At 43.1% G+C, this 15,667-nt stretch overlaps 1 protein-coding gene across 1 annotated transcript in view; it reads right to left on the bottom strand.

Moving 5' to 3' along the window:
- Positions 1-15,667, bottom strand: part of PTPRN2 (protein tyrosine phosphatase receptor type N2) — a 1,275,947-nt gene that overhangs the window by 786,614 nt on the left and 473,666 nt on the right. The window contains exons 7-8 of the mRNA XM_077491142.1: positions 9,244-9,489; positions 1,763-1,803 (exon numbers count right to left, since the gene is read on the bottom strand). Coding sequence (XP_077347268.1) covers positions 1,763-1,803; positions 9,244-9,489 — 287 coding nt within the window. The remainder of the gene's footprint in view (positions 1-1,762; positions 1,804-9,243; positions 9,490-15,667) is intronic.

The following is a 15,667-nucleotide window of genomic DNA, read 5'->3' as shown; positions in this document are numbered from 1 at the left end:
CTGCGTTTGATGGGAACAATGGCTGCAATTGATGGGCACAATGGCTGTATTTGATGGGCACAGTGAGGCTGCAATTGATGGGCACAGTGAGGATGCAATTGATGGGGGGGTTAGTAGTTTTCAGTTTGTTTGCCCCCCCCAAAAAAAATTGTGAGCACCAACTGCCACTGAGAAATACAGTTATTAGGCTGTAGGCTCAAGACTGCATAGGCATCCTCAATTACTTAGGTAGATCACTGCTGTTTATCAGGAGGACTTCAAGACAGAGGGTACATATTTCAGGTTGCTGCTGAGGCAAAATTATTTTTTAAAAGGTTCGCTATAACATATCAGATTTTTACTTTTTGAGTTCAGATTCACTTTAACCACTTCCCGACCAGCGCACGATGATGTACGTCGACAGAATGGCACGGGCAGGCATATTGGCGTACAGGTACGTCCAATATTCAATGCCGCCCTGCCATCGCTGCACTGGTCGGGACCCCCGTGAGTCCGGTCGCGGGACCCGCGGACTCGATCGTCACGGGCATCCCCGCGATCGTCTCACAGAGCAGCCAAATGGAGGAAATGCTGTGTAAACAACATTTCTCCATTCTGCCTAGCAACTAGTGACGCTGATCTCTGCTCCATGTGATTGGAGCAGAGATTAGTGTTCACTAAATGAAAGCCCAACCCCCCCACAGTTAGTAACAAACCCCTAGGAACACTTAACCCCTACACTGCCACCCACTGGTTAACCCTTTCACTGCCAGTGTCATTTACACAGGAATCACTGCATTTATATAGCAGTGATTACTGTATAAATGACAATGGTCCCAAAAATGTGTCAATAAATGTCCGATGGGTCCCCCACAATGTCGCAGTCACAATAAAAATCGCTGATCGCCGCCATTACTAGTAAAAAAATAAATAATAAAAAATTATTAATAAAAATGCTATAAAACTATCCCTATTTTGTAAACGCTATAACTTTTGCGCAAACCAATCAATAATCGCTTATTGCGATTTTTTTTACCAAAAATATGTAGAAGAATACGTATCGGCCTAAACTGAGGGAAAAAAATGTTTTTTTATATATTTTTGGGGGATATTTATTATAACAAAAAGTAAAAAATAATGCGTTTTTTTCAAAATTGTCGCTCTATTTTTGGTTATAGCGCAAAAAATAAAAACCGCAGGGGTGATCAAATACCACCAAAAGAAAGCTCTATTTGTGGGAAAAAAAGGACGTGAATTTTGTTTGGGAGCCACGTCGCACGACCCCGCAATTGTCAGTTAAAGCGACGCAGTGCCGAATCGCAAAAAGTGGTCTGGTCTTTGACCAGCAAAATGGTCCGGTCTGCAAGTGGTTAAAGTGATTGTAAATGCTTGATTTTTTATTTTGTTTATTAAAATAACAAACATGTCATACTTACCCGCTCTGTGCAGTGTACTAGCCCCGTTTTTCCTCTTCTTGGGTCCCCCTGCCAGTGCTCCTTGCACCTCCCCCCTAACGAGTACCCCCATAGCAAGCCGCTTGTGTGGTCACTTCCAAACCCCACTACTGAGCTCAGCCCTGCCCCCTGCTTACTGACTGTAACTGGCAGCAGCAGGAGCCAATGACTTTCCCTGCTGTGTCTGAGCCAATGAGGAGAGAGAGGGGAGAAAAAAAGGGTAAAAAAAAAAAAACTTCTACCTTTAGAACCACTTTAAGTTCAGTATATTGCATTCATATATTTCCAAATATATTTTAATTTTAAAGGCAATATGCATTAAAAAATACCTTTATTTCAGGCTGTGATGGTTTTGTGCTTGTACTTTGACCTGCAATAGAAGAAAATAGTGACGTGATGGTTAGTTACCCAAACCTAATCAATGACATTTTGCCAACTTAAATCAAACTTAGTTTAGTGAGGGAAGGGGAGATCAAGTCCAGAGTTGGACTTTAAAATAGAACTTTACCCTTTGCCCTCCACCCACCAGTTCTGTTGTACGGATAGCATTAATGCTTGTTTGCATTCATATTTATTGAAAGAAGCTTTTTATCTTTTGAAATAATATAACATACTAATATATTTACAACATCACAATCTAGCTGTAAATTATTAATAGAACAGATTCAATATGTATCCTTTAAATTCTGTAACAACAGCATATTGACTATGAGAAGGTAATGTACAGGAATAAAAGCGGCTCAGGAAATCATTAAATCGATTCTTTTAGAAAGAGATTATGTAAATAGAACTTACTCTCCATGCATACTGTTAAACAGAACAAACTATTTCTGCAAATTTACTGCTTAACAAGTATTTAAGGAGAATCTCCTGGAAATCCCAACTGGAAACTATTGACTGCAGGTCACAGACATCAAGTGATACACTACACACAAAGGTTATTTATGAAGACTTTTCTGTACAGAAGGTAGTAATAACTTACTATCAGCTAAAGTGACTACCGACTGTACTGCCAGGCTAAAATGTTTTATAGCTAAAACATGATTTTTACGTCACCATAAAATCCTTTTTCTTGGAGTTCATTGAGGGGCACAGAAAGCCTTTAAAGTGGTTGTAAACCCTTACAATCCACTTTTTGCTACAGGTAAGTCTATAATAAGGCTTACTTGTAGCTACCCCAGATATCTCCTAAACCTGCACGGTTTAGGAGATATCCCCTGTATCTGCATGTGCCAAAATCATTGGCACGTATGTGTCATTTGCTTCAGTGAGTGTGCCGTTACTGGCGGCTCCCGCACGCATGCGTGGAAGTGACGTCACTGTGGCTCCGGCCAATAGGTGAGAAACTGAGGAGGGGTTGGGAAGCAAAACTCATTTGCAGCCCTGGAATACCACCTCCTGTACCAGATGCAAGCTGTTCAAGTGTCCACAAAGGTTAACAGACATCCCCCTCCTGTGGAAAGTTGGGGAGCTCCTTCATGGTGAGGAAGACTTGTCTGTGAATTTGGCAGACTTAGAGTGCCAGATGCTGTGGGTGAACTGAAGGACGAGTTTGGGGAGGTCATGATGTAGAGGTTTAGGGAGTGGAGAACAGAAAGGGACGGTTCTTAACAGTGAGAAAGGGAGACGACTTATGCCTCGTACACATGACTGGACTTTGATGGACTTGGTCCAGCGGACAATCCGACGGACTTTGCAGCTGAGGTCCGCCGGACTTTCAAACGAACTGACTTGGCCACACATGAGCGGAAAAGTCAGACAGAAAAAGGGACTGGGAGCTTTTCATCGTATATTCCGACCGTGTGTATGCCCCATCTGATTTTTTATGTCAAAAATTCTAACAGACCTAGAAAGAGAACATGTTCTAAATATTTATGACTGAACCCAATTCCTATGGGGAAAACCGCTCGTCTATATGCTGTTCCAAAGTACCAAAAACAATGCATGTTCTGAAGCAAGTATGAGACGGAAGGTATTGGCTACTGGCTAATGAATTCCTTTTTATAGTCCAGTAGTACGTGTTGTACGTCACCGTGTTCTTGACGGTCAGACTTTGGTGTGATTATGTGTACGCAAGACAGTTTCAGTGGAATTCCGTCCAAACGCCGTCGGAAAAACCTTCAGAGTTTATTCCGATGGGAAATTGGAAAACTGGTTATGTGTACAGGGCATAAGGCTATTTGCTCCACACATTCAGTAAATAATGAATAAACCACAACAGTCAAAAGATCTCTTTTGAAGGATTTAGCTAATCAGACATAGTTTAACAAAGTAAAGTCACAGACAGAATTGGGTAAAGGGCAGGACCTGCCAGAGAGAAACTCTAGAAAGAGCTATAGTAAGCAAATTGTTAAGATGAGAAAAGCCTGGATCCACATTGGGAATGGACCACTTTTGCACATAATCCTCATAAAAAAAGATAAAAGGCTTATAAGTAATTTGGGGAAACAAAATACAATAATTAAATTATAAGCATGTTTCTAATCTTTTGAGAATAAATAGGAAAATTGGGTGCAAAGGGAAAGTCTTTGCGACCTTAGAGGTTTAATTAACCAAAGGCTGGAGATAGCACTGGTAGAAAAAAACAGGCCGATCATCTATTTTCAGAGTGATGTGCACTCAGTATGAGCTAAAACTGCCTCCTTTAACCTTAAAGAAATAGCAGTGGACTGCAACTGCTCAGGGTAAGCTCATCAGCCAAGGACTGGAGAGACTCAGGATCAGTCTCTGTGGCCAAAAGCTTTGATGCTCCTAAGGCTATGGGCAAATCACATAAAGGAGGGGTGTGCATGTGGCATCTGTGATCAGACTCAGAAAATAACTGGGTCATAAAGTCGTGCATGACCGTGGTAAGTACCGAAGAGATATGGTTCAAACCGCATTTGAACCAAGATGCTGCCACATGAATGCAGGCTGCAGGCCACAGGCCCAATAAGCTAAGGCCGGGGAATACTTCCCTCTGCAGACCCATTTAACAAGGGGGCAGGGATGCTGCATAAAACAAAATAAATATATAAAGCAAATATAATTCATATATTTAACAGCTATATCAATCCATGCTGCCATACAGAAGATAAAGTGAAAAGTCCCATATTCAAATGAGAAAATGGTGTTTCAGCATGTACGCCCCTATGATATCAGTGCTGCCAGTGATCACTCAAAGCGTGTCCTGCTCCAAGGTAAAAGAGTTAGCCTCTTACCAGAAAATATGACCCTTACAAGTCTGAAAGTGCCTTAGTATATATGCCTCCCATGCATAGGGATAATTCTCAGCAGACAAGCCTGTACAGTGTTTAGACCCTTGCATGCACTCCCCCAATCTCCTCAGCCAGAAGTCTTGTCTGTTTTTGGGGATGTCTGCACCCCTGATAGGGTGAAAACACCTCACAAATTTTACCAGTTTTTCCTTCAAAAGTTTTCACTTCCTGTCACATAGTGAGGATAAAACCCTACTAATGTCTTTCCTTGGGGACACACATGTCAAGTTAAATAGTTTCCCCATTAGGTCAAATGCACTCTAGCATTTTGCTATATACATCCAAAATTATTATTATTTACTAAAGGCAAATCCACTTTGCACTACAAGTGCACTTGCAATTGCAATTACAGTTGCTGGAGATCCAAGGGGGACATGCAAGGAAAATACAAAATCATCATCTTTGCTTCTACATGATTGGATGATAAAATCACCAGTGCGTCCCCTCAGATTTACAGTGAGTACACTTGTATTGCAGAGTGGATTTGCCTTTAATAAACCCAAAAAAAACCATATAATTTGGGGTGTACACAACAGAGCGCTAGAGTGCAATTTGCCTAATGGGGACACTAGTTAGATTGACCTGTGTGTCCCCAAGGAAAGACATTAGTAAAGTTTTACCCTAACTTCCTGTTTGTTTATGACGGGAAGTGAAGCCCATTTTCATAAAAGGGACACAAAGCCCAACCTAAAAAAGACAAGCAGTGGTTCTAATACTCACTTGATTTCCCTCAAATGCCTCAACCCTTTCCTCAAGTACCCGCAACAGGCCATGTTTGCAGGTTTTCCTTCAGCTTGCACAGGTGCTTTAAATCACAGTCAATGACTTGGTATTTTGGACAGCTATTTTAGTTCAGAGAAATTCACAAAACATGTCCTGTCAGGGGTACTTGAGGACTGAGGCTGAGAACCACTGCGCTAAAATGGAAAATTGAATACTTACCTCTCTGTAATTTTCCTTTCCCGGTGCCTATCCATAGCAGCATACGCACAATCCATGCATACCATGATACCATGAAGGCACCAGGAAAGTAGCTTTTAGACAAAGCACATCTTTTTTTGTTTTGCCATGCCAATCAGCCTAGTTAAGCTGCAGCTGGGAAACCTGTTGCATGAATTTTTTTTAGAGGGGGGGGGTGTAAAATGCATTACTTGGATTAAGCATGCATCTGCAAAAAACATATTAATAAAACAGAAAAAATTGCTACAAATGTTATTGGTTAACAAAGTATGACTTGGAAAAGAGCAAGGAAAGCAAAAAACAGTTGAGACGCTCACAGAATATGGTTTTGAGGTCTGACCATTTGGCAGAGGAAATTTGAGTTGAAAGGACTGCGCCCACAAACTGACAGTCTCTTAAAGATTTAAACATTTATTAGTCACAACATCTTGAGGAATATTTTGCAAAATAATGCAGAACAGACAATTAAAATCAAAATGAACCTAACAACCTACAAACAACACAACACAAAAATATTTCAGTGGAAAAATACCCACCCCAAAAAAAATTAAATAATCAAAAGTAAAAAATACTTGCTCTAAAACACATCTGCTTTGCAAAGACATAACAAACAAAATACAAAGAGAAAATACATGTGTTACAAACTCTATACACACACACACACACACAATTCTTCCTTCTAACAAATCCTGCTTCTAACTAACACTGTTTTACTTCCTCCATCAGCTCATCTCCCCACTGCTATTACTTTTTATATCAATTGACCCTTCCTTTGTAAGCTCTAACAAGCAGGGCCCTCTGATTCCTCTTGTACCAAATTGTAATGTAGCTGTAATGTCTGCCCTCGTGTTGTAAAACGCTGCGCAAACTGTTGGCGCTATATAAAACCTGTATAATAATAATAATAATAATTCTTTACCTTGCCCTGAAACACACAAAATGCAAGTTCACCCAATGTAAAGATAGAACTTCAAAGTGGGTACACCTGTTAAGGATGTCCTTAAATTACTAACCCAAAAAACACACTCCCTGAGCACTCCCAGAAAAATCCAAGTGCTGTTCACACGCCAAAAAAAAAACAAAGTTCCAGAGCATGCCCAGACCAACCCAAATGCATTTCACACACCAAAAGCCACAGCCAAAAACCAAAGTCCCTGAGCATATCCAGAACAACCCAAGTGCAGCTAGCACAAAATAAGCCACTCCCTGTCCAAAATTAAGCACATCATCCAGCATGCTACAAAATTACAGATGGGACAAACACTCCCCAGTCCAGTGGGGCAAACAAAGAGCCTACCATGGGCAAAAGTTATACAACAAATAGCATTGCAGTCTATGGGAACTGACTTGTTAATTTTGCTAGTCCCCACTTGGCTGGCTTATATTCTAGTTACTGGCATTACAATGGGGGCCCAGGTCCTACCCTGAGGGACATATATCAATTACTTTGCCTGTAAAGTGGTGCATCTGCAGCATGTATCCAAAATGCTGCGTCAAAGATGTACGGCTTTAGAGAAAACTTGCAGATCTGCAAGATTTTAACCCAAAAAAATAAAAATTGCGTGCCCCCAATACATACAAGGCCATTTGGGTCTGTTAAGGCTTAAAGTAAAAACCCCCATGTGAAAAGTACCACTCTAACTAAAAAAAATTATTGTGCCCCTCCCACACAAACCCTTAGCCAAACACACAGCAAGCCAGCCCCTAAAAGTGGGGTGGATGCTTGGGGGCAGGAGGGGCTCGGGCACCCCAAAAGTCAACCACCTTGTTTCCATATTCAGGGAGACAAGGGCCTCTTCCACACAACCCTAGGCTGGGGTTGTGGGGGGCTGCAGACAGGGGGCTTTATGGAATGTGGAAAGCCCCTTTAAACTAGTGGGTATAAGGAGCTTTGTGGTTGGTAATTGGCTGAGTCCAACATGCCCCAAAGGCAGCCAGCTATGTCGAGTGCATGTGACCCTGTATGGTTCAGGAGGGGGTTGGGCGATCACTCTTCTCACCCCTTTCCTAGCTGGCCCTGTTGTATGCTCTGAACAAGGATGTGGTTTGGATTGGTGAAGGCAGCTCACAGCCTTTTTAGAATGGAGTGGAGTGTGGAGTTCCCCTTTAAAAGCAAAAGTTAGCCCATGGAAATCCAAAGGATTAGAGGTGGGAGACAAGAGCATTGGAGAATGGAGTGTGGAGTTCCCCTTTAAAAGCAAAAGTTAGCCCATGGAAATCCAAGGGATTAGAGGGGGAGACAAGAGCACTGGAGAATGGAGTGTGGAGTTCCCCTTTAAAAGCAAAAGCTAGCCCAAGGAAATCATATGCATTAGAGGGGTAGGGTTAAATTTCCTTTTAGGGGGAGCTAGAGGAGTGAGAGTCTTTCTACATAATTTTAACAAAGTGTATGTCACATGTTGGCATAGTAACATGCTAACATGACCTGTGTGCAAATCTTAAAAAAATACATAAGGGTGAATCAGCGTAAAAAAAAAAAAAAAAAAAAAATGTCAAGTTTAGAGGTGCACCCGTTCAACCTGTGCAACTGCATATACCTTGCTTAACAATTACTAAGCAATTCCTGTGTGCAGCAGCCCCCCTCAGCCCTCCTAATACTTACCTTAGGTCCATCTCTGTCTATGAGTGTCTCGGCCGTCCGAGACTCTCCCTCCTGATTGCCTGAGACACAGCAGTGGCGTCATTGGCTCCCGCTGCTGTCAATCAAAGTCAGTCAGCCCATCAGGTGAGAGAGGGGGTGTCTGAATGGACACAGGGAGCTCTGACTTGGCTTGGGCACCCCATAGCAAGCTGCTTGCTGTGGGGGACTCAACAGGGGGGAGGGACTAGGAGCACAGAAGAGGGACCGAAGAAGAGGAGGATCTGGACTGCTCTCTGCAAATCCACTGCAACAGACCATGTAAGTATAACATGTTTGTTATTTTTACAGAAAAAAAAACAAGACTTTACAATCACATTAAAGCGGAGGTCCACCCTAAAATGGACCTCCGCTCATCTGATCCCTCCCCCCCTCCGGCGCCACAATCGGCACCTTTCAGGGGGGAGGGGGGTGCAGTTACCTGGATAATCCAGGTAACTGCACCCACTTCCGGGCTAGCTGTCTGCGGAACGAGCGTAGGTTACGCCCCCGTTCCGCAATGCCCCGCCCCCTTCAGCAAGTGCCCCGCTGCCTGCTGGGAAACACACAGCTCCCAGAGGCAGCGGGGACCGTCCGGATTGCGCCGCGCGGCTCGCGCATGCGCAGTAGGGAACCGGGAAATGAAGCCGAAAGGCTCCATTTCCTGATTCCCATACCCAAGATGGCGGCGGGACCCGGCAGCCGAGCGAGCGATCGGCTTCGGGTGCCGACATCGCGGGCGCGCTGGACAGGTAAGTGTCACTATTTAAAAGTCAGCAGCTGCAGTATTTGTAGCTGCTGGCTTTTAAAAAAAAAAAAAAAAAACGCGGAGTCCCGGTGGACTCCCGCTTTAAGTATCTGAGTACATCAAGTATAACCCTCAAAATATTAAAATCATTTGTGGAAGCACAATCCACTTGACACTTCATAAGATTCTCTGCCTAGTGCTACATAAGCTACCGTATTTTTATTATACCTTGGAAAGTATCATTGACCCCTCTGTTGAGTTCATCATGTTCCCAGGATTCGTACGATTCCACTCTTTTCAGCTCTTGTGCTCCTCTTTCCTTCTCCAGTTTCATGGCACCAACTTGTTCACCATCCACAATCTGCAGAGTATCAGCGATCACATCTGCCAGCTCATCCAGCTCTTTTGGGCTAAGATGATCCATGTTCAGTTTATGTTTGCCCAGCTCCTTTACCACATTCTGGATAAAAGTTTCTTTGAAAAAGACAAAGCAAAAGAGTATTAACATATGATATATATATATATATATATATATATATATATATATACATACACACTGAGCAAAATTATAATTGCAACACTTTTGTGTTTGCCCCTATTTATCATGAGCTGAACTCAAAGATCTATGACTTTTTCTATGTACACAAAAGGCCTATTTCAAATATTCTTCTAAATCTGTGTTAGTGAGCAATTATACTTTGCCGAGATAATCCAACCACCTCACTGGTGTGGCATATCCAGATGCTGATTAGACAGCATGATTATTGCACAGGCGTGCCTTATGGCCCGTAGACACGATCCGAATATCGTACGACAGATCATACAACCTTTTTTGCTTAATAGTCACAAGTAGAAATTGAATAGGTAAATGAAGTCATTCAAAATTCTCGTACTACAGAAAAAAAAACCTGGGAGTACTGTAATGTGTTGTAATGTATTTGTATTGTATTGTCGGACGTCAACTATACTGACTAAACGAAAATCGTATGATCTGATATTGTAAGAAGGAACATTTTCGTGCCTATCGGGTCGAATAATATCGGATGAACTGTCGTTATCGACTCTCGAAAGTAGTGTACACACAATCCGAAAATTGTACAATTCTTCCTCGGACAACAGTTTTCGGATGATATTAGGATCATGTGAAGGGGCCATTAGGATGGCCACAATAAAAGGCCACTCTAAAATGTGCATTTTTTAACACACAGCACAATGCCACAGATGTCTCAAGTTTTGAGGGAGCGTGCAATTGGCATGCTGACTGCAGGAATGTTCACCAGAGCTGTTGCTCTTGAATTGAATGTTAATTTCTCTACCATAAGTGTCTCCAAAGGCCTTATCAGAGAATATGGCAGTACATCCAACCGGCCTCACAACCACAGACCAAGTGTAACCACACCAGCCCAGGACCTCCACATCCAGCTTCTTCACCTCCAAGATTGTCTGAGACCAGCCACCTGAACAGCTGCTACAACAATCGGTTTGCATAACCAAAGAATTTCTGCACAAACTGTTAGAAATCGTCTCAGGGAAGCTCATCTGCATGTTTGTCGTCCTCATCGGGGTCTCGACCTGACTGCAGTTTGTCATCGTAAACCGACTTGAGTGAGCAAATGCTCACATTCAATGACATCTGGCACTTTGGAGAGGTGTTCTCTTCATGTGTGAATCCTTGTTTTCACTGTACAGGGCATATGGCAGACAGTGTGCATGGCGTTGTGTGGGTGAGTGGTTTGCTGCAACATGTCAATGTTGCCGATTGAGTGGCCCATGGTGGCGATGGGGTTATGGTATGGGCAGGCAAATGTTATGGACAATGAACACAGGAGCATTTTATTGATGGCATTTTGAACGCACAAAGATACCTTGAGGAGATCCTGAGGCCGCGTACACACGGGCGGACTGTTCGTCCAACTTTGTCCGCTGAACAGTGTTTGGGCGGACAGTCCGCTCGTGTGTGGGCTTTCAGCGGACAGTTTCAGCGGACAGTTGGACGGACAAGGTTTTTCGGAAATTCCGTAAAACTGTCCGCTGAAACCTTGTTTCAGCGAACAGTCCGCTCGTGTGTAGGCTTGTTCGTCAAACAAAGTTGCGCGCATGCTCAGAAAGGATTTTCACGCCGAAAGCTATAATGCAGTGTATAGGACGTCGTATTTTTCGTCCCGTCGTACGTGCCGTTCACGTCATCGCGCACGGTTTCAGCAAACTGTTCGTCCGTCGTGTGTGGCCATGTCCGTCCATGCTAAGTTTGAGCGGACTGTTTGCCGAAACTGTTGGACGGACAAAGTTGGGCGAACAGTCCGCGCGTGTGTACGTGGCCTGAGGCCCATTGTTGTGCCATTCATCCATGACCATCAGCTCATGTTGCAGCATGATAATGCATGGCCCCATGTTGCAAGGATCTGTACACAATTCCTGGAAGCTGAAAACATGCTCTGGATCGGTCTATACGACAGCGTGTTCCAGTTTCTGCCAATATCCAGCAACTTCACACAGCCACTGAAGACGAATGGACCAACACTCCACAGGCCACAATCAACAGCCTCATCAACTCTATGCCAAGGAGTTGTGCTGCACTGCATGAGGCAAATGGAGGTTACTGACTGTTATCAGACCCCCCCCCCCCAATACAGTAGAACTGCATATTTTACAGTGGTCTTTTATTGAGGCCAGCTTAAGGCACACCTGTGCAATAATCATGATGTCTAATCAGCATCTTGATATGCCACACCTGTGAGGTGGATGGATTATCTTGGCAAAGGAGAAGTGCTCACTAACACAGATGTAGACAGATTTGTGAAGAATATGTGAAATAGAAAAATAGGCCTTTTGTGTACATAGAAAAAGTTGTAGATCTTTGTGTTCAGCTCATGATAAATAGGGGCAAACACAAAAGTGTTGCGTTTATAAGTTTGTTCAGTTTGTGTGTGTATATATATATACACACACACACACACACACACACACACACACACACACACACTTTTTTTCATTGGTGGACTGAGATCAAGAGTAGTTATATGAACCATATTATCATACTTGATCATACTTTTATACTTGCACAAATGATCAATCTTGCCAAGACTAAATTATATCATGCAAAATCAGCAGATATTTCCTGCATCAAGATGCTTGTTCAGAGATGACAATGTGTGTAATTTTCCCACATTGTGATTCAGTCTGATCACTGTGAAAAAGCAGACTGAGGTAAAGCTTTCAATTGCCCGCAGCAAGCTGATGGCATCACCTAATCTAGTCAAAGTACCTTGACGTTTTTGTAATGATTTTTTGAATGACTTTTAAAAAAATTCTACTGTTGCTAATATTTGTAACGTGAAAAATGTATCCATACAGACTTTTAAAGTTACTGAAAGGTCCACAAGCCTTATGCTAGCTTCCAAATATTTTCAATCCCATTGGTCTCTAAATAGCAGTCTTGCAAGTCTTCAGCTTTAGAACCTACTGTATATATTGCAATTGTTGCAGTTAAACAATGTATTCTGTAAGTGGGTTGCACACAAGGATTTTCTTAAAGTGGAACTAACCCCTCCTATCCTTTACAGCAGGGGTCTCCAAACTTTCTGCAAAAAGGGCCAATTTACTGTCCTTGAGGCTTGGGGGGGGGGGGCACCTGTGACCGGAGGGATTAGAAAGTGCCCCATCATTGGTTTTAGTGGAAAGGTTAGTGATCTATTGTTGGTATCAGTGGGAGGAATAGTGGGAATAGTGCCCCACTGGTGTCTGTGGGAGAAATGTTGCCCCATCATTGGTGCCTGTGGAAGGAATGATGCCCCATCATTTGAGTTTGTGGGAGGAATGATGCCCCATCATTGGTGTCTGTGGTAGGAATGGTGCTCCATCAATGGTGTCACTGGATGGCACGGTGCCCCAAGAGCTGAATAAAGGGAAGCAAAGGGCCACATCCGGCTGGTGGTTCACAGCTTGGAGACCCCTGCTTTACAGCCAAAGAAGCTGCCATCTTAGCTTTTGTTTAATTTTCAGTTGCCAGGGTGCTGCACATGTGATCAGTTATGGCACCAGCCATTTGATGAGAGCACAAGCAATCATGACACGTATCATTCACGACACCACCTGAATGTATCTGTTTTGGGAAAAAAGCGTAAATAAACCCTTCTATCGTTTTCGGCAAAGGAAGCTGCCATCTTGGCCTCTGTTTGAGCTTCAATTGCCACAATGCTGCATGTAATCAGTTATGACACCAGCCATTTGATGGTTTGACAGTTTGGTTGAGAATACAAGCAAATGGGGCAGTTACCTTCCCAGCATGTACCGGGATGTATCCGTTTTTTTAAACTTGTAAATCGATGAGTTTAGCACCGCTTTAACAAGAATTGGATGAAACTGTGGACGCAGATCGAACAGGAGCAATCCCCCATCCCTTTGAACAGAGCACTTTGGTGTTGGAACTCTTTACCGCCACCCCTGAAAACGCACCCCTTGATAGGGAACACACTGCGAAAATGTTCGCAGGCCGTGCTGAGTATACAGCAAATGACCAGGACTTCACCCCTGACACCAATTTTAGGTAACCCTAAATTCTCCCCGGGCATAACGTCTACACACTTTTAGACCTTACGAGATTCCGACACTATTACGGCATCCAACTTCGTACTAGGAAATAGATGGCCTTCCATCGCAGAACTGACGGACTCCATTGGCCCCTTCCATCTGTCATTCTGGCCGGCGGCACAATTACACCACTTCCTTCACTCTTTGAACAGACCGCACCAATATCGCAGACCTCTCACTACCTTTGAGGACTACTGCTCTGGTGGGGAGCCGCTTACTCGGGTCCTCTCCAGGGCATATACTCTTCTCAATACCCCCCCTGCAAAACCTGAACTGACTAGCATAGATAAGTGGAGCACAGACCTCCAATGCACTTTCGATGCAGGCCAAAAACAAAATATGACACATCTTTCTCTCAAATCTTCCATTTGCACAAAGACACAGGAAACGAATCACAAGGTTTTGATGAGGTGGTACTTGACACCTGACAGACTCCATGCCATATTTCCTGAGACCTCAGATCGTTGCTGGAGGTGTGGCACAGACACGGGGACAATCCTACACATTTTCTGGTCCTGCCCCAAGCTAACAGCATTTTGGACGTCTGTACGTACTATATCTCAGAAATTTACAGAGCTTGTGATCCCTGAAGATCCTGCTTTCTTCCTGTTACACGTCTCTACCATGTCGATCAAAACCTATAAAAAATCCGTACTACGGCACTTGGTGAATGCAGCCAAGGCCTGTATTCCCCTGCTGTGGAAACAACAAAACCCACCAACTGTAGCACTTTGGCTGAGAAAAGTTGAAGAGATCAACAAAATGGAAGATTTGATATTGACAGCATCCGACAAACATGAGACGTATCTTCAGATCTGGACCCATTGGAACATCTTTAAATACTCTGTGGAGGGGAGATCTTTATTTGACACCTGACATGTCTGGTAGATTATGATAGCCTGAGTTTACATAGACAACACCGGAGAGAATAGGACATGCCCTGGCGACTTGTCCCCCCCCCTTTCCCCATCCCCCCCCAACATCTTCCTCTTTTCTTTGTTTTTCCTTTTTTCTTTACTAACTCTCTCTACTCTCTGTACTTTGGCTATTCCCTGTTGCCCACACTATACCTATTGTAAACTGGTTATATATAGGTGAGATAGATTTTGTCCGCACAGACAATGAATGATATAGTGACCACTTTTCTCAAGTACTTTCACGTCGCTCTGTGCCCTCAGGCGATCACTACTGTTTCGATTATGTTGAAGTCTATCCTCTGCTTATGCTGCAAACTTGTTGTAACAACTGTCTGCTGACTGCCATATGTGGAAACCAGCCTATTCTCTTTCTTTTTTATGTTCCGAAAAAAAACAATAAAACTATACTTGCAAAAAAAAAACAAAAAAAAAAAAACAAGAATTGGAGGTGATGTTTGCTGACCAAAGTTTGAAGCAGAACTAAAGTCCAGCACTGTAAACTGAGCTGTGCATGCACAGCTTACCAGTCTCCAAGTTCCAGGATGACAGCCCACGTGTGCATGCACAGGAATCACATCATCCCCTGCTGGCCAATGAAGAGGCCCAAGACCAGAACTGTCTGGTACCAGAGCAGGACTGTTGGCCAGGTAAGTATGTAGACTTTAGTTCCACTCATCAGTATAAAAGATAGAGGTAGAAAGTGGAGAGGGAAAAAAAGAAGAAGGAAAAGAGAGAGGTTCCCTTACATGGGTGTAAAGATCTAGCATACCTAAAGCAACTATTATCAACATTCTGCTTATCTCCATGATGTGCAGACCTGCACAGTCAGCTGTGGGAACCTCAGTTCAACAAAGAGATGAATGGAGGACAGCTGTCAAAAGCAATGGAGTTGATTTACTAATGGAATATAGACTGTTTACTTTACAAGGGAAGTTGTACTTTACAAGGGAATTTTCACCAGAACTTTGTGAAAGTGGTGAAGTTAAAATTTTGCAAAGAATACCCAATTACGTGAAAAGAAAAAAGAAGAAAAAATAGCATTTTTGCTTACACATGATTGGATGATGGAAGCAAAATCATTTAGTAAGCTCTGGGGCAAATTATTGTGCAAAGTGAACAGCCTATTTACCTTTATTAAATCAACG

Source organism: Lithobates pipiens, unplaced genomic scaffold, assembly GCF_037356315.1.
Source record: "Lithobates pipiens isolate NorthernLeopardFrog02 unplaced genomic scaffold, aLitPip1_a1.2 Scaffold_19, whole genome shotgun sequence".
Lineage (NCBI taxonomy): Eukaryota > Metazoa > Chordata > Amphibia > Anura > Ranidae > Lithobates > Lithobates pipiens.
This window is presented reverse-complemented; position numbering and strand designations above follow the sequence as displayed.